The sequence below is a fragment of the Cryptomeria japonica genome, chromosome 4 (genome assembly GCF_030272615.1).
Source record: "Cryptomeria japonica chromosome 4, Sugi_1.0, whole genome shotgun sequence".
Lineage (NCBI taxonomy): Eukaryota > Viridiplantae > Streptophyta > Pinopsida > Cupressales > Cupressaceae > Cryptomeria > Cryptomeria japonica.
In genome coordinates, this window is record NC_081408.1 from 297,982,156 (window position 1) to 298,002,618 (window position 20,463).

The 20,463-nt window shown below is 36.4% G+C and overlaps 1 protein-coding gene across 4 annotated transcripts in view; it reads left to right on the forward strand.

The window, feature by feature from the left end:
• Positions 1-20,463, forward strand: part of LOC131064178 (uncharacterized) — a 142,156-nt gene that overhangs the window by 88,387 nt on the left and 33,306 nt on the right. For all 4 annotated transcript variants that reach the window (XM_057998252.2, XM_057998334.2, XM_057998405.2 and 1 more), the window contains 2 exons: positions 13,117-13,656; positions 14,286-14,388. In XM_057998252.2, coding sequence (XP_057854235.2) covers positions 13,117-13,656; positions 14,286-14,388 — 643 coding nt within the window. The remainder of the gene's footprint in view (positions 1-13,116; positions 13,657-14,285; positions 14,389-20,463) is intronic.

The window sequence follows — 20,463 nt, forward strand, 5'->3', positions numbered from 1 at the left end:
ACTCAAAACTAACTGGAATCACACTAAAACGAATGCAAATGAAATATAAAACATATGCGACCAATCCCAAACCTCAAACCAGCAACTTGGAAGCTTGAAATGTGATGCACGTAAACCAAGGCACCTCCCAAATGGTATGACCCTGCTGTAAACTTCCACTTGCAACTAAAAATCAGAATCTCCAAATCAGAATCTCCAAATCCCAATCTGCAAATTGGTGAACCTTATCGCCCAGGGAATACAGATGGATTGAGTCGATACGCAGAATGATGCTCTCCACACACAGGCAGCTACAAATAAAACTCAATTCCAGGCAAAAACACCAGCAACATCGAAAATCACAGCAGCAACAAGAAACTTCAAAACACACACTGGAAATTGAATCAATCACTCCAAAAACAACTATCCAGCTAGGACTGTATCTCAAGTACAAAACTGAAGTATCTAGGAAGCTCTTCCAACTTCGAAGTTTAGTCACTAACCATTCCGGCAGCATAACAGTGTAAATTCTCAAGATGCCCAAAATGAGAGCCCAAGGCTCTTATTTATAACATTTGCTCCTCCAAATTCAAATTCAACTGCTCCCAAATTCGCTCCAAATCAAATTACATTTCATCTTATTAAAATGGTGTTGCATTTCATTTCACCACATGGGGTGTCCAAGGAGAAATTCGTACCATCTAGGTAAATTCGCCCATTTTGCAAGGTCCACAATTGATGACTTAAAGCATTATTTCATTAGGCGCCCAACTTAGGAAAGCAATAAAAATCTTTTAAATCAAATAAGCTTTATATCTCCAAAGTCGTCCAAATAACAATTAAATATTAACTTTTCAAAGTCGTCCAAATAATAATTAAATATTAACTTTAGAATGCAATATTAATATTTAATAAATTATTCTGCAAGCCAAATACTGATCAATACCAACTGGATTGAGGATTGAAGTGCTAAACCAACAGCGGGACTGAATTGGAGTCTGAACTGCCTTGTTAAAAATAGAACTGCTTGAAATGACACTTAGTAAAAATAGTAAGTCCCTGAAAACAACTCCAAACAGCCTTTTTTTTCGAACCTTGAGAGGAAGCTCAAAGAACTCAGAATAATCACTAAATCCCAACAGCTGCCACCAACTTACTAAAAATAGTAATTTCTGCAAACTCCCCCGAGTGGATTGCATGTCATACCACTGCAAAGTTCTCGAAAAACCCAGAAGGAATCCATGAATAGAAATGTAGAACTCCCACTGGACAGTCTTCAAATGGCTCGTGCAGAACTCCTAAAAAATAAGAAACCCTAATTCTTCATTCCAATCAGCCTACACGTCTCCGAAATAGGCCAATGGACCACTGCTTACTCCTCATTGAGTAGGGGACATTACACTATAGCTTTGATGTTTTCCATCATAGTTGATCTTTAATGCCTTTGTTTGTGCTCCTTGATCTCGAATGATATCACACTAAACATGGTCCGTAAACAGGAATGCTGTCACTTGCAGAACTCCTATTGTCCAGCAATTTACTAAAGTGGGACTAACACTTCAATATGTCTATTGGTGCTTATATGTCACTTGGGGAGAATTGAACTTTGGTCGCCAAGATGAGAACCAAATGGTCCTACTACTTGGTCACAACCTTGTTGACATTGATTTTAAATTATTATTATTTGATTAAATTCCCAGGGGTTCTATAGGAGCTACCACTGGTAAGGAAAGAAAACATAAACAACTAAACAAAAGAGACTAAAGGAAGAGATCCAATCTTCAGTAGTGGAAGAGATGGACAAACAAATAGAAGAAACCTTAAAATATTTAATGAGAATGCAATACCCTTTGAGACTTAATTCCTGATTATTTATGACACGTCGTTGTCCAATCATCTGAATCTGAATTAGGTCCTTCTAGGGCAGAAATCACTCCATGATAGTTACCGAATGCAATGTTTGAGTCACACTCAAGACTACAAAATTTGTCATTGCAGAGAAGGAAGAACTAATAAAGAAGTCATAGAAGGCAAGGACAAAAGTGAAGGAGGTGAAGCAACCATTAAAAACATCAACCTTAAATGTGGAGAAGAAATTATGGGTTTGAGGGGATAGAACCTTAAACCCAAAGAGAGCGAAGATGAAAGCATTGTAGAAAAAGGAGTAGCCTCAAGAATCATCAAAGAGAGGGGAAGTGAAGGAGCACTCAGTAGCTCATTCCTGTAGAAAGAATCAGAGTTCTGCATATGTAAAGAAGAGGTAGGGAATCAGCATTTGGAGGAGATGCTAGTGAAGATGGGGAAGGGGGCTTAAGAGTGACTGCAAAAGTAGATCCATATTCTCGAATATGGTTATGCCCTACCTCAAGGGTTTGTAATGTCCCCCTTTTCAGCCTTAGTGAGTGGCAAGGAATTAGTTTAATTGAGTAAATAAAATCGCCTAATATTCTTGCGTTTAATTAATCATTAAGATACTTATATTATTAAAATGACTTTAACTAGGGACCAAAAATAAAGCAATAATATAAGTCACTTTTGTTGAGGGAAAATAATTATGAATTATCATTAAAAAGTGATTTTCAATTATACATTTCAAGAAAGTTGCAGAGAGATTATAAAAGTAGGATGAAGGTATTCATTTGGGCATTTTGAGTGTTTGATATTTTTGTTGAAACCCAAGTTGTGGTGTTAATTAGATTTTCTACCACCTTAGGATGAAAACCCTTAGGCGAAGATTGGTAGACATTCTTGTACCTTGTCCACTACGTGATTTGGTAGACATAAAGGAGATTTGTTGACAAGGATGGAACACAAATTTCATCATTGAAAGTGCCTTCTCCCATGTCAATAGATCCTTTCCCATATACACACACGTGTTGTTACCCATCAAAATGTGTGGTGAATTACAAGGCTGAAAGGATGAGAACATATCTATAGATGATGCCATATGATGAGATGCTCTAGAATCAAGAAGCCATCTCTTTGATTCAAAGCTGGTAGATGCTAAGAGTGGTCTACCTTTCATTTTCTCTACCCCACTTGCAACTCTTGTTTCCTTTGGCTTGTAGATGTAGACGGTGATGTTGATGTTGAGGAAGAGGTGGACTTAGTTGAGGTAATTGGATGTTATGCTTCTATAGAAGGATGTTATGCTTCTATAAAACACCTACGCAACCTCTAAGGTAGTCAATGAAGTCAATAAAGGAATCGAAGCTTTTCTCTTGGTAGCTTTACTTTTCAAAAGGAACTGTGGAAGTTTTGGGATCCTTTGATGAGTGACGTGGTATTTATTGGGAGTCAAAACAAAGTCAATGCAGCTGATTGGGCCTAGCACAGCCTTATGGAGACTTAATATTTTCTATTGCTATCTTGTAGAGGACTCTCAGCTCATGGGATATTGTTTTAAAATCTATAAAGTGTCATACTATTTGTTTTGGCTGCTGTACCACATCAAAGGGGGTCATATAAGCACTAAGAAGAGAGTTGAACATTAAGGGATTGCTAATGGTAATTGTTGGGCATTATTCAAGTTAGAAATATTAATATTTTATTTTGTATTAAATTTTGGTTGATATTTCTGAGGTAGCAGTTCAATCGGAAATATAAACATATTTGTTATTTGATTTCAGATGTATGAAATATTCAATATTTGGTAAGAAAAAATAGTAGCATGCAAAGTGTTTTGCAAAACGCTAATTAGACACTTTATCAAATGATATTGAATTATACTTTTAAAATAGTAGTATGCAAAGTGTTTGGCAAAACGCTAATTAGTTCAAAATCAGAAATATTGCAAGTATGTCAGCAAAATTCTTGGAAGGAGTTATTACAGGTTTTATCTATTTTTGAACATGTTGTGAGTATTTCTCTTATTTTATATAGGTGCACAATACCGTATATGCATAGGGGGCTCATCAATTTCAAGGGGCATTCAACTAATGCTCAATTCTCTCGCTCGTTCTTTCTTATTTTTTCCCCACTTTGAGCTGGGCAAGTGGGGAATCCATCAAACAGTTTTAGGCAAGGTCTTTGTCTTGTTGAGATGGTCTATGCGTAGGAGTTGATAGTGAACTCCCTACATCCCAGGACCACCTGCAAAACAAAATTATCCTCCGCAATACAAAATTATCCTTCTACAAGAGAGTATGGTAAGAATACCTTGCTTGATTATGGATGCAAAAGATTGATTCCAAATATACATATGAATTCTTTCTTCGAAAGGCAAGGTTGATAGGGAGGATTACATGACAAGTGTTTATCATGCCCCACGAAAAAAAAGGCTACCCGATTGCAGCTCTGATGACCGTTATGTCACAGCAATGACAAGAAAATGCAGTCAATATTAAATTACGGTCGCAGCACTTAAAGTATAACTTAGGCTAATTAAAATAAGATGCTAGCGATCCATAGAAGAAGCAGGTCATAAATTAAGAATTTATCAATGGGCAGAGATTTATTAAAGTTAGATTATTATCTCCACATGCAGCGATGAAGGGTTGTATCCCTTGCAAGGGAAATAGATTTCATGAAAGGGTGTGACTCCTCTCTTGAAGATATAAGAGGGAGGACACATCAATTAGATATGCATCCATAATGGATCATCAAATGGAAAGAAACATTTGATCTATAATCAGAAAATCAGATCTGACTTGAATAATAATGCAGCGATCAGGAGACATGATCCTTTAAATGGATATTTCTTTTCAAAGAGGCGTGTCTCAATGAGATATAAAGGTATAAAGGGAATAATAAATTAATAGGCAAGACATTGAATAGGAATAAGAATTGAATAGCAATTCAGATCATTAATAAAGGATCAATCAGAAGGATTGTCTATTGAGTCAGGAAAGTCTGAAAAGTAACCAGCAATATATTTATACATGTATAATTTTATCCAGTTTCTCAAGAGCTATTGAATAAGATTATTCAATAGATTGATTGCCAATTCATCAAGATTCCTAGAACTATTGAATAAGATTATTCTAGAGATTGATTGCCAATCCATCAAGATTCTTAGAGTTGGTAATTATTCATTTGATCTTCATAGGGCAATCATATTAGGAATTGGCAAGGAGACATAATAGGGAGATGTAGGAGTATGGGTTCCCTCAATTAAGTAGACCACCCATTGAGTTGGATTGCTTGTGGGCCAAGGGATCGGATTGACTTGGCTGGTTGTTCAGCACTCTTGGGCTTAGTTATAGAGGACAGTCTCCCGACACCCTCTTGTGCTTTTCCCTCTAGTTTCTAATATGGTTGGTTATTAGGAATAAGCTATGGTGTGCATGTTTACTATAGGAATCTTCATTATCATTTTGTTTCATCTTAATCGATTATTTTCCTAAATTCAATTACTATTTTGTAATTTAGTGAATGAATACTCATTTAAACAAATTGAATTATTGGATTTGTTATTTTTGGGCAAAAATCTGGTACCCCCTCAACAAGGGACATTACAATGTCTTAGTCCTATGACATGGGACAACTAAAGATAAGATTAAATGACAACTTAGACCTTCTATAAAGATTCCTAGCTCCCTTAGTAAAATTAACATGTGAACATGTGTGAAAAGGTCCTAAGTAATGTCTAATTAGATAATGTACCTTGTTCACTCCAGAAAGGGGAAATCTGGTTAGGAAACACCTTTGTTTACACCAACACCCCCCCTAAGAACAAATGCAAATGATGCAACTATGATGATGATTATGGGTCCTGGCTACTAGGAGATGTTAGGTACCCATTTACAAATGCAATCTCTCTGAAAGAGTGAAAAGATACAAAAAAATTTATACGAGTGATGAAAGAGTGATGAATGGAGGACTCACAAGCCCCCATGTTTTACATTCATCACAAATATACAATCAATGTCCTAGGCATAAGAGGGAAAACAAGACAATATGCCCCCCAATAATGAAGTAGCTCTTATGCCAATGAAGAATGCTTGAAGATGAAAATGATCCAATGTTTGCAAACAACATGCCGTATTTTGGGAACAAACTAGTTCAATGGTTGATGTGGAAGCAATTCCATCTCCAAGTGGATAGATTAGGGAAGAGGCCTCAAAATGTGTATCTATACGCTGATTATGTGTGTCCAAGATTGAATGTACCACAACTAAATCAAGTGCTATCAATGACATATCAAGTGAATGTGGAAACTTATTAACATCAATCTTCAAAGATAATGAAGATGTAATAGCAAATCTGCTATAATTGTCATCAAGGAGGAGAGAAACTCCCACAAGTGTCCTTCAAATCATCAATATGAGACTCCACAAACAACTTAGAAATACCTATCAAATACTCATCCCACAAAGCAAGATCTAAAAAACTATGATCATCCTACTAAATAGAAGTATTGGAAGCCATGGCCACATTGAAATATGAAGAAGCAGGAGGTAGAGGAGATGGAAGCTCAGTACTAGTCTCAAGAATTCTAAGATTCCAATGACCAAACTTCTCGCAAACATGATTCATACTTGATGCATGAGTGTGAATACTAGTCAATGGAATAGTTTCATCATTAGGAGTGAAATGAGAAAAATAATATAAAAAGATGCATGATCAACCATCTCAATAACTATGATCTCTTTAGTCTCCAAGCTCCTAATATATGCTGAATTAGATGTGAACTCTACTTATTCTTGTACCTTGTCCACTACGTGATTTGGTAGACATAAAGGAGATTTGTTGACAAGGATGGAACACAAATTTCATCATTGAAAGTGCCTTCTCCCATGTCAATAGATCCTTTCCCACACACACACACGTGTTGTTGCCCATCAAAATGTGTGGTGAATTACAAGGCTGAAAGGATGAGAACATAGCTATAGATGATGCCATATGATGAGATGCTCTAGAATCAAGAAGCCATCTCTTTGATTCAAAGCTGGTAGATGCTAAGAGTGGTCTACCTTTCATTTTTTCTACCCCACTTGCAACTCTTGTTTCCCTTGGCTTGTAGATGTAGATGGTGAGGTTGATGTTGAGGAAGAGGTGGACATAGTTGAGGTAATTTGCTAATTTCCCATGTGTACCAAATTTGCTAGTTTCCTTGTGAGACAAGCTACAACTGCATCAAAAGTAGGCATTTTGGGTGTAGTCCCTAGGGTATCTTTAGTAGCATAGAATGTAGAAACAAAAATTTAATAATTAGGACCTAGTTCAGCAAGGACAGAAATGATCAACTGATCTTCCTCTTTCTCAACTCCACATTGTTTTATCGATAATCTAAGAGGTTTGAGATTGGTAAAAAAGTAATAAGTATTGTCAAAATTTGATGGATTAGGACCAATGAATTGCCTCATCTTATCTTTCTTTGCAAAGAGGTCCTTTAATATAGTCCAAATCTTATTTGGTGTTGTGCAAAATGCAACATGAAGCCTAATATTTTTTGAAAAGTTGACAAAAACAAAGTGCCAAGGGATTCATCTCTTCTATTAGGCAATTTCCTTTTTTCTATAGCACCTATGGTTTCTAGATCTTATGCCTAATGTAATCCTTTGTTAAGTTAAATTGAAATAATAACAAGTCCATTTGTGATTTCAATTCATGATAGTTACATGGAGTAAGAGGAATACCTTTTGGCGAATCCATGATAAAATCAGAGAATACAATAGAGGAACAACAATTTACTCCTCACAATACAAGCAATTAAGCCCTTTGTTGAATAGAAAATTCCATTTTTTTGCAAATTTACAAAAGAATATGCCAAAGTATCAAATTTGGCTTCAAGTTGAAATTTGTATACCAGAAAAAAGATATGCAAAAAGTGCATGTGTCGATATGTAGAGTTCTTGGATACCTTTCGCATGTTGCAAAATCACGAAAATTTGAGAACTTGGCAAAAATTATGAGTTCAAAGGTGGAAAAGAAAGATCCGACTCTAACAGGTAAGAACAAGCATCAAACAAAAGAAGCTGGAAAAATAACCTGCAACATTGTGAAGTACACAAAGCGAGCTCTCTGACTGTATTTCATTTTTCGAAAAAAGGCCTCCTGGATCAAAAGTTACACAACTTTGAAACAAAAATACCTTTTTTGGCATTGAGGGTTAGATTTGTCCCCTTAGCTCTAAACGCTTGCATGTACAATAGGTTTAAAAAATTCCCTACTGCTTGTAGGTGGTGGGCTAGCTGGGTAGGGAGGCGGGTTGGCCATGCCGTTCTGCAAGCATTGTGGGCTTAAGGGTAGTGCTCATAGCAAAATTGGGGGCCGATCAAAGTTTAATATTAAAAAACTGGTTCATACCATGATTTGACCAGTTGACGCCAACCTTGTGTGGAACTTGTATGGTGCTGATGTAGAAGAATATGCTGGTTCGGTAGAGAATATTCTTTGATTTCTGTTGACCCACATGCAACTGTCGGTGCTAGATTTGTACAATCAAATCGTACACCACAGATCTGTACATTGTATGGGTTTCATACAATTGTATGAAATTATGACTAGTCAAATTTGTAACCTTCTACCCAAAATTGGCAAAATAATTTTGTTGCACAGATATCAAGTATTTTATACAAAATAGGGGTTGTTGGGCCTTCTGGACTCAATGGTGGTCCTTTTGCACCAAAATGCACCTAGCAAAAGATCGTGGCCAAATCACCCTCAGATTTGAGGAGTTTGCAGATCTAGAGCTTTGAAACCATGTAAGAGTTCATAGAAAACTCTCCACACCCTAGGATCATTTACGAAACAAAATTCTTCTTCTACAAGAGAGTATGGAAAGAATAGCTTGCTTGATATTGGATGCAAAACATTGATTCCAAATGTACTTATGAGCCCTTGCTAATAAAGGAAAGGTTGAGAGGTAGGATTAGACAAGATCATTTCAAGTTTCTTAATCCTTTGACATGAGACAACTAAAGACAAGATTTGTTTGGATAACACCTAAGGCCTTCTAGAAAGATTCCTAGCCCCAAGTAAACTTAACTTTTGAACATGTGTGAAAAGGTTTTAACTTATGTCTAGTTAGATAATGTACCTTGTTCATACTAGAAAGGGGGAAACCAGTTGGGAAACACTCCTGTTCACACCAACACTATGATTATCAATTGCTGAAGGATAATGGCTACTAAACTTACCAAACCCTGATTTTTTAACTACATCTGTTGTTGTTCTAAATGAGGGCCTATGTAATCTTTATCCACACAACATTCATTTTGTAGATGATTGTTCGTGCATCGAGAATGATAATTTTCTTTATAATTTCCCTATTTTGTTCTCCAGAACCATGTTTTGGTGATGGCTTCAAGCTTTGTTAAATCATTATCTATTGAGCCAGCATACATATAGTGAGGGAAACCTATCAAGCCTCAGTTCATGGCTGACCTAGGTGCTTCTCTATACTTCGAGAATTGAATGTATTGAACACAAATAGTTACAGCAGGTGAAGAATCCAATTTCTGATGGTTAGAATAGCAAGAATACTGATCATTTGTTGCATATGATAACTTTCTTGCTGTATGTGTTCTTGAAATTCGTCTCTATTGTCTTTATTTCATAAAATTCTGTGAGATAACCATATTTTCATATTGCTCTGGAAATTCTTGTTTCAATATTCATACATTGTGTCTATAGTATTCTTTGAGCAGCTCATGAGAAATAAAGTAATTCTAACAGAGTTTTGAACCTTTTGTATTTGCCATAGCATTTCATATGTTTGTAGTAGTAGGTTTAGCAGCGTTCTTCTGCCTGTTTGACATGTTGAACAGAAGTACCTTCCTATTCGAGACTAAGTGATCTAGTTATCAAGGAGGATCTAGGACAGTTGGGATGGCATAACTCCATCAGTGGGAGCCCTTGCATTTTGCAGCTCAGTCAGCAGCATTGTCATTACCTGCAGAACATGTGGTAGTAACATGACAATATTACTCTTTAATCTTGCCACAGACATCTGGTGGTACCTTGACCAACATATTCTGTTCTGTAAAAAGAAACGATCATAATGTTAATTGTGTGTAGCAGCAATGTAGAAGAATCTCATCAATGAAGCAATGATTAATTAGAGGTGCAAGCAGGCTTGTAACTGCTCAACCACTCCTTGACCCTCCTCATGTAATATACTGTATACTACTATTCTTTGTAACAATTCATACAACAAAGAAAACAGAGAAATAATACAGAGTTTGGTTTAATAGACAAGAGGTTTGCTTAGGTATTCAATACATCCAACCTCTCAGATCACATATAACTTATCACTAATGAAATCTACCACTACAGTTCTCATTGAGTGTTTTAATATGTTCTGTTATTTGTCTTCCTCTTCCCCTAGTCTGTTGTTCTCTGATACTGTTCTTGGCTTTTGTCATTCATGTTTACACTTGTGCCATATCACATTTAGCTCACCAAGCATGTCTATACATTGGGTGTCACGCTGGCCCCTAGATCAACTAGTTTGTGGTGATTGTACAATTGTTAATATTGATATGAGATATCTGCTTTGACTGGCTTATTGTACACATTTTATTCAAAAACTTAACTTTCTCTTTTTGCTAAAACTCTATTCTTTGAGATGAAGAACTCTAATTTATGCTTTTCCATTGGAAAGCACTAATGCTCCAATATGACCAGGGAAACATGTGTGTTAAGTAACGATGACTGAGAAGAAGAATTTAATGTGAATGATGGGCTAGTAAGAACTATAAAATATGTAAGAACTATATGGTATAGGTAGTTAGCTCGCTCAATTAGATCAGATGAGATGAATACAATATGTAAGAACTATATGGTAGAGCTAATGAGCTTGCTCAGTGAGATCAGATTATTTATGAACTTCACAGAAAAGCCTTTTCTATTTGTTGAATTTACATATTTGTATTTACATGGATGGATCTGATGCCATAGAGACCTATATTTCTCAGATACTGGTTCGTGGGGAAAATGGCCAGGTCCGGGTCCTGGTTCTTGCCTGGTCCTGGTCCGGGCCTGGTTCGACTTGGGTTCCACCCGGGTCCTGCCCAGGTGGCTGGGTTCCCTGTGGGTCCTACAGGGAACCCAGCCGCCTGGGCAGGAGCCGGGTGGAACCCAGGTCGAAAGCCAGGACCCACAGGGAACCCAGCCGCCTGGGCACAACTCGGGAGGAACCCAGGTCAAACTGAAGCGGACCCAGGTGAACCCAAGCCCGTGGGTTCCCAAAAATGGGGGCCCACGAGTAAGAAAACCAAAAAAAAAAAAAAAACAGTTATTTGAATGCTTTTTAAACATGTAAACCCTAATCCGCCCCTTTATGATGCATTTCATGCATCAAAACATTCATTCAACCCATTCATATTTGTATGTTTGAACTGTGAACATATATAATTTTGATGTTTGAACATATATATATATGTATGGACGAACTGGTACCCGTACCCAAGAATTTCTTTATGCCGAATCCGCGAATCCGTACCTGAATCCGAACCCGAACTGGTAACTTAGCTATATTTCTGATTATGAGTGCTACACTTTCTTGTCATGTTGTCATATTCTTTTCTTCTGTTGCAGTTATTTCCATTCTCTTGATCTCTGCAGTTTGTAGGATTATGTTGTTTCTCTAAACCTAAGTTTTCCTGATTTCTGGTACCATAGTCATTTAACAGATAGGATGGTTTTATTTGTTTATTTATTTTTGTTTTGTGAGTTAGAAATTTTTAGGCCAACCAGGGCTGGTGGAGGCCACAAATAGATCCCCTTCCACTTGTAGTAATGCGAGCAACTTATTCATCAACATATTCGACTTTTTTCAACCTCAGGTGTCCCTTTGGGGATTGAACATGGATCTCCACAATGGGAACTCAATGGTTTAACCAACTGATCTCAACTCCTTTGTCAATAGTTTAAGCTGTTTTTTTGAGTCCTTTCCCACTTAGAGATAAAAGATTTATTATCTGTCTGTTGAGGATGCAGTAGCTTCAGTCGAAATTCATAAGGATGACTGAGTTACCATAATTGTCTAATTGGCCATTGGCCTTAGACAATTACGTATGCCGGGTATTAATGAAAACAATATTAAATGTTTATATGTGCTGTTTATTAAATATGTAAATATTAATGATTACTAGACTAAGTGTTGCAACCGATATGTTTGAATCGGTTCAACTAATTAAGGTTTGTTAATAACGATTAGGTGTTGTTTATTATCGGGTTCTTACATAAACCGATTGTGTTTGAATCGGTGTATATATATATATATATATATATATATATAATGCCGATTATATTTGAATCGGTTGGTAACCAATTCAAGTTGTGAATGGTCATCAGGTTCCATGGTGAAGAATCACTACTCTATAAGAAACCTTCTTATATCATACATTAGCAGATGCGTTTTGTCTTGACTGGAAAAAGTAACAAGTACACAATATAAGGGAAGGTAATTGATAATATACAGTGATAAAGATAAGAGGTGGACATATATGTAGTAGTCAATATCCATTACATGGTGAACACACATTAACCCTGCAGATATGGATCACGTATGATACACGGTGAATAAAATAATAGAGCAGTCCATAATTATTATCAATTCTAAGGAAGTCCGATACATTACAGACCGTGACATATAGAAATATATTACAGATTGTGACATATAGAAACGTATTGCATATTGTGGCATATACATACAACAGATCGTGTGATATACAATAAGTGCAGAATCTAATTACAGTAGGTCATAATCTTCAGTGAATATGGAGGTCACACAGCAGATCGGTGACATAGACAACAAGCAGATTGAATTCTACGAACTGATCTGTGGTACACTCACACATCATATTTGAAGGATTTAATTTGATATCATCAATTGATATCAGATTGTGATCAAGGCACAATTAAATTTTAAAATTACCTGCTTATCCAAATCTGATCAAAACTTAGCACTGTCATCTTTTTCATCTCAACTCATATCATGGTCATGAGTTCTATTTCATGTAACCATAATTTCTACCAATTTCAATAAGAGGATTATGACATTTGGGTAACAAGTTTAATACTTTTTTTTGTATCTTATTGTTTGAAATGGCAAATTGAAAATGTGGGAGATTGAGTTGTGCCTTCTTACCTTGTACAATCATCCCATGATTTGGTGAATCAAAGTTTTGTTGGTCTTCTCACCAGAGATAATTAATGCAATTGATCTTTCTGTGCATTGTGAAACAGGCTTGCTGGAATCCACACTTACCTGAAGAAAGTGCTGTTATTTTAGAGAATGGTGAGTTGCGTTTGTTTGACATATGTTCTTGCCTGGAAACTCCTGATGGTCCAGTCAGGTTGAAAGGAAAGTCACTTCCATTAGAACTGACAAAAGTCAGAGGCAGTAACAATAATTTTCCCAAGGAAAGACTAGCTTGTAAGAAATACTTGCAAAGAAATGCAGAACGTGGTGTTAAGAATAGAAAAGATCCAAAAGGGAGTTGGTGGTGTTGTGAATATGGCTGGCATCCACGTATTTTACTTGTTGCTTCATGCAGTGAAGTTCAATTGGTTGATTTCAGGTTCAAAAAGGAAAAGTGTTCAGATTATTCTACCATAATAGCAAAGGTAAACTTTCCTGCAGCTTGTTACTGCAGTATTACCCAGAGAAAAGATCAATTTGTTGCTTTTGCAAGGGCAGACTATGACATATTCAAATTTGCGGTTGCCACACGACAACATCTATTACTTTTTGATTCACGTCAACCTTTGACACCAATTCTACAGGTAATTTCCAAAACTCTGTTGTACAAAATTGAGGAAAGGAATTTGTATTTTTGCAGCTCTCTTGAAAAAGTAAGCTTCCATGGAAAATGGGATAGATGATGTTTTCTCTAATATGTATGCCATAAGAAGCTGATTGAATTTACTTCTTACCCACATAAATTGTAGTTTTGCATCTCTCCTGAAAAAGTGAGCTTCTATTTAAAATGGGGTAGACGATTTTTTTTCTAGTATGTATGCCATAAGAAGCTTTTTGAATTTACCCTGATGTGGGTGTCTGATTTTTTTCTCCCTTGATGTATGTTGATTAGTTAGTCATAGCTGATGCATTTCATGATGTATTGTGAAAGAATTAGAAATGTATTTGTCCTTAAAGAAATTTATGCATTAATATTTTATTTTTGATCATATTATTATTATTGCCATTTATTGAGACTTAAATTCTTTGGTGATATACATATTCTGGTGGATAGTCTGAATACCTTCAACAGCATTCAATTTCTATTTCAATGTATTTTCATTGTTTTTTGCGTGCCCCTTTCCATCTATGTCATATAGGGGCCTTAACATCTATTTTATATGTGGAGTGTTGCATCTTCTGTATTTTGTCAATGACTCCATTTGTTTTGCAGTGGGAGCATGGGATGAAACAGCATCCAGTTTATTTGCAGATGCTCAGGCTGTCAGAATTGCGACCTTTAACAAGGAACAAGTATAAGTGGGCTTCTGATGCAGGTGCTACAACTTGATATCACATGGATATATTATGATATATTATTTTCCTTGCTAGTGATCTTACATTGTCAATTTGTGGTACTGCATCCCTGCAGCTCTTTGACAAACATTTTTTTCTGTGTTATGAAATTGAAACATGTATTTCTTTGAAGCCAATATAGCATCCAGTGGTTTTTGTATGATACACATTGCTAATTGATCTATTGAAACCTTTTCAGGTCCCCTTACGAATATAATGAATTTTAAAAAGAAAAAGACTAACAAGTTATAACTTATCCACTGATATATATAACAGCTCAACGATTTCTGAAAATAGCACTTCTATTGATAAATTTGTACTTATCTTACACAATGTAGACTTATTGCAAGTCTGAATGCAGAGGGAGATTAACAGCTTACATAATTATTGCAATTAAAATATGAGAGTCCAACCTCAGTTTCTGCCACTGGAATTTCATGTTTCGCATGCTGTAATAATGTTCCCTTCCTCTACACCACCTTGCAGGCATTTTATTTTGGGAATTCTTTGAGTTGCTGCTGGTCTGTGTCGTGATCTGCAGCTCATTAATTTACATCCAGGAAGCTTTTTTGGAGTTGTGTTTGAACTAGAAGGGTATTGGATTTGGCTGTCAAGCTGAACTGCTGTGCTGAACCAAAAAAGAGCTAAAATGGACTGCTAAATTGGACTGCTTAATTGGACTGTCATGTTAAAACTATGTAATGTCCCCACTCTTTATACCATGGCAACCAGCACTGCAATTTTGTAAAGTCTCAAATATAGACAAAATTGATAATCAAATAAAGGATATTATATACCTTGTTGGACAGATCAGCAGAGTTGATAAAAAGAAGGAACGATAATGACAAAAACAGAATAGTAACTACTCATGCGACGATCATTCACATGGTGTATGAAGACATATTGAAGCATCGATTAATGATAAAGATCAACGACTTGAAAAATAGTATAGTTTATAAGGAGAGAAGATAACTACTCTAATGATTAGTCATTGATGATGATTACAAGGATATTAATTTAGCGATATCTATCAGAATTCAAGTTGACTGAAGTAAATGGGAGTTTATCGAGCCTTTTGAAAATATGGAATAGTAAATCACTAGATACAAAGACAAGGTGTAACTAGCCTCAATATTCAGAAACAGCATGAGTGTCATTTGACTTCAACATCACAGTCAGGAGATAACCGATACCTTTCCCTGGATACATGGTGTCTAAGTATGGAGAAGTATGATCCAATTAAGCGAACAATGAAATGAAGAAACCTTACCGTAATATATTTATGGGACTCATGGATTACACCGTCCAATATCTTGGATTGATGTTTGAAATGTACCGCTGCTTTCATGAGAATCAACGATCGCCTATGCCAATATCAATTGATAGTAGCGATTAATATGAGTAAAACTTGTCATCGAAGGTTCAGTTGAGATTACAGATTATTGATGATATCGGTGATATTCATGCCATGATACATTAACAATGGCTAATAGAAGATATTAATGTCGAAAGGCCTGAATTACATATTGTGTCATGGGAGCTTGGGTTGTTCACCACATACGCATCTCATAGATAATACAGCAATTTAGAATAGTGAATGTTGAGCGATGATTATCATAAAGTGGAAAAGCACATTGATGAAGGGACATAACTATTAGGAGACAACTGTTTCCCATTGTATATAATAAAGATCAAACTCATGCTATAGGGGGGAGATGGAGAGAAAAGAATAATGAAATAATTAGACATATTGCTGCCCACCCCTAGACTTCTCGATCCTGTAAAACTGAAATCTGTTACTGGGGCTGCCATTGCCTCTGTTGTTCTCTTTTTATCTGCCTTCTTTTGCTCATATTCTGAAAGCCTTGCTTTTGCCTCCCTCTCAACCTGTTTAGGACAATTGTCACATGGTGTAATATTCATTCCAGTGATCCGTGCAAGATGATATTTGAGTTGATGTATGCCACCGGTCATAGATTTCGTGCATTGGTTACAAATAACTTCTCCTTGCGCTGCACCTGGTGTTCCATGTTTCCATAAAGGATCCCTCTTTCTACCACCAGCTCTACTTCCAACACCTCTAGTTGTAGAAGCCATTGTCTTTTATAAAAATTCAAAAGAAACCTAGCAAAAGAGATAGTCAACATAATTAATAACTTCTGGGTTATCTATCCAAAAAATGGATAAGTGACAATGCAAATATCCATGGTATGTCCTTTGAGCCCATATATATTATTATATGAATAACCAATCCAGACCCATTCATATCATCTTTTCCCAAAGCATAAAGCCATAATGATAATGTTAAAACATTTGGAAAAAAAGAAAGAAAATGCTTACTAAAACTGGCCAAATCACAAACAAAGCCAAATTCTTATCAATACAAAGATCGCATGCTCAGAGAAGAAATTATAAACATCAAATCAAACATTTAAAGATCAACGTTGTATTTGATTTCGACCAAAAATACAGCAACAAAAAACATGCAAAAACACCTGTAGGCATTTTAGCATTTTAGCTGTCCATTCTGTTTTAGTTTTATTTTGATATGTTTCGTCATGTAACATTTGCTGGTCAGAGTCTCTTAGACAAAAGGCTAGACAAGAAGAGGTCAAACTAACCAATAAGTCCATTGCATACATAGTTTATGATTATATAACAAGAAAACATGAATACTGTGTGCCAAAAATGATTGCAGATGTATGTAATGTTGATCTCTCAATATATTGTATATTATTAGGAACCAATAATTATCTATCTAGGGGAAAGGACCCAGTAGTTGAGCATGTACCAATTGTTGTGAGGGTTGTTGATACCTTTTGTTCCAAAAATTGAACAAATAAAACCTATTGTTTGAAACAAAAAATATCAATTTTTGTTAGGAAATGTACAAACAGTTGTTAGGAAATGTACCAATAATTGTTAAGAAATGTACTAATATTGTAAAAAGTAACCAATCAGGTGATGCCATATCAGCTGCACAACTACTGGGGTCTCTTTTGCATGCCTATTGGTCTCACTTTTTTTTGGGGCTGTTTTGGACACCTTGGCAAAAAGCATGCTGATGTGGCCTTGAAACCTTAGTTATAATCAGGGGACTTGCCAAGTAAGCTGCTGTAAAAAAATTGGAGTGATTTGAAATTTCCAAGTAAGATTTTGAGAAGCGCGAAGTTAGGGTGCACAACTATTGGGTCCTTTCCCCTATAAGAAACCTTTATAGAATTGTCTATCTATTAAATTTTTCCTTATTATTGAGAAGGGAAATTTAAAATTATGATAATGGATGGAGCAATGGTGTCTGTGCGTGTGGAGTTTCTTGGTGTCAGCTAGGGAAAATTGTAATGTCCCCTCTTCTTTAGTTGCCATTCAGTTGCTTAGATTCACCTGTCATCTATCTCCACAGGTGAAGTTCGGTGTTGGGAGATGAATTCGCTAGCCAAAGGGGACCTAGACTTAGTCATCTTATGACTTTGGTGGAAATAATAAAGTAACTTTATAATAAAAAGTTACATAAGTTACTTTTTCTAAAAATAGAAAAAGTTAATTTAAAAGATGTTTAATAAAGACTTTATTAAGTTACCTTGCACACATCCCTAGGTGGTAAAGTAACTTTATTATGGCCCCTTCTTAATGACTAATTATCCCCTCATTGCTGATCGAACTTCTTTAAGGAGAAAAGATTCCTTTGGAATATTTAAATGATGCCAAATAGTACGATGAGGGTTTGAGGGGTAAAAAGAGGAGGCTTGGAGTTGGAAAGAGGCATCATTTTTGTTTTGGAAATTATTCATTTGGTCTCTGCAGCAGTCTGCCATAGACGCTACAGCTTGTGGAAGCTTGATTGAGGACGAAACCCTTCAATCTTGGACTGGTTGGACATTACCCCAGCCTTCTACATCACTCCAGCACTCATATTTATGCACTTATCAGGCCATTGGGGGCCCGAATTCCTTTGTTTCAGACATCAGATTTAAGGGAAAGTGGAATTGATCAGATCTGGGCGGTTTTGGAGAGAGTTCTTTGCAGATCATTAGTAATTAATGCCAGCCATACCATTTTGCAGCCAGACGTACCCTAGCTTGGAGGTGTGGTTGCCAAATGAATAAACTAGGGGTATTTAGGAGCTGGAATTGGGATTAATTTAATTGTCAGCAATAAGGAAGAACAGATCCATGGTTTATTCCGAGGAATTCCAGCACATGTGGTCTACATAAGCTGGCAAGAATTTTGAATTCCAACTGGGTCTGAATAAGTCTTTAGTATTAGTTTTTGGTAATTATGCTAGAGTTAAATAAAGTCATTTGCAACCCTCAGTAGCAGCTGGAGGTGCTTAGAGCAGCCATTGCTTCAGTTCAGGCTCAAATTCTACCTTCAAACCCTAGCGTTGGACTCCTGGTAGGCCTTGAACGGCTTATTTCTATCAAGAATCCTCTTTATTAATTATTTGTACTTGCTGCAATTAATAATCAGAAGTCTGGAAACTATTATCAGTTCTATATTTATTGTATTGCATTTATTAGTTTTATATATATTGTCAAAAATCCAAAAAATTACAAAAAAACTGAAAATACATTAAACTTCCAAAAACACTTTTCGCTGGTCAATGAATTTGAATTTGTAAACAATTGGCAGTTTGGATAAGAATTCTAGTCAGGGATCTTTCAGAAACCCTAGCCGTGTTGTTCTTGCTGATTGCTAGTGGCGTTGTTTTATATTCAGTCCTTGTTTTTTAAATATCCAAACTAAAACACACAGAGAAATACACGAACTCCAATATATAGAAAAACTTATAGATCCCTTCTGAGAAAAATGCCAACCCCAATATTCAGTCCTTGTTTTTGCTAAAACGTCAACCAAAGATGAAAACGCTAGATTATAGATGTAGAAAACATCAGTGTTCTAGGGAGATGTGTCCCGCTCAAAAATACTTGCGTCTCTTGTAGGGGGACGTTTCGAGACTTGGGGAAACGTCCCCCACAACACCACTTCTTCGGCCACCTCCACCACCTCTGGTGTGGGCACCTCTAGGTTGCTTGCTATATGTCACATGCACATACTGATTGCAATCTTTAACTTCATGAAAACTAGTTGGCGTTTCATGGGACACTCGCAAAGATTTTATTTTGCAAAGTTTGCCTTGAAGATTTCAGTGAATCAGTATTTTAAGATTTTAAGTAAATTGCACACTTAGGCACATAAATTTTTAAACAAAAAAAGCAAGAAAACAGAGACCAAAATTTATCACGTGGAAAACCCTTTCAGGTAAAAAACCACGGTCCAACTAATTTCCTCAAAATGGGCACCAACCCAGTTTACAGAGGTGAGCACCAACTCACTGTGAAACAAACTATATAGAGCACCGACTCTGATAGCTGAGGCGCGGACCTCAAGGTCAAAACTATTCGGAATGCTTTCAGGAGTTCAAATCAACCACTTACTCTTCACCTTCAGACCACAATATTTTTAAAGCTGAGCTTATCACAACAAATAAAACTTCCAGATTTTCAATGCTGTAGCTCACACCCACGCTCTTTGACACAAAGATCAGATAAAATAATTTCTTCAAATTAGAGGGATTTCAACTCAGCATACACAAAATAATACGTTGCTCCTGTCATCCAGCAGATCATCCTCTAAATTCCCCTCTAATATCAAAAAAAATCTCCAGAAAGAAGAGACATAGGCAAAATGAATACAGAACAGAGACCTCCAAATTGTCTTTTTATATATGGCAGATTTGAATCATGGTCTCAAGAAGAGGACGCACAGTAACTGAAATCACTTCCATATATATTAGAAGCATCATCTCAGGAAGAACACGATACCACCTTCCACCTGTGATACTAGAATCAAAACGAAACAATGCCAAAACGCTGCTCTACCACAACCCACGTGAACAACCAAGAACAGCTGCAGAAGAAAGCGATAACAGCTCTATCCACTCAGCCAAAGGAATAACACCCGAATTGATTTCCAGCTCAACACTTTTACGGACCACTACCTGTACGCAGGTTCTTATTTTCTGAGCACAATTACTTCCAATCGCTTCACTCATA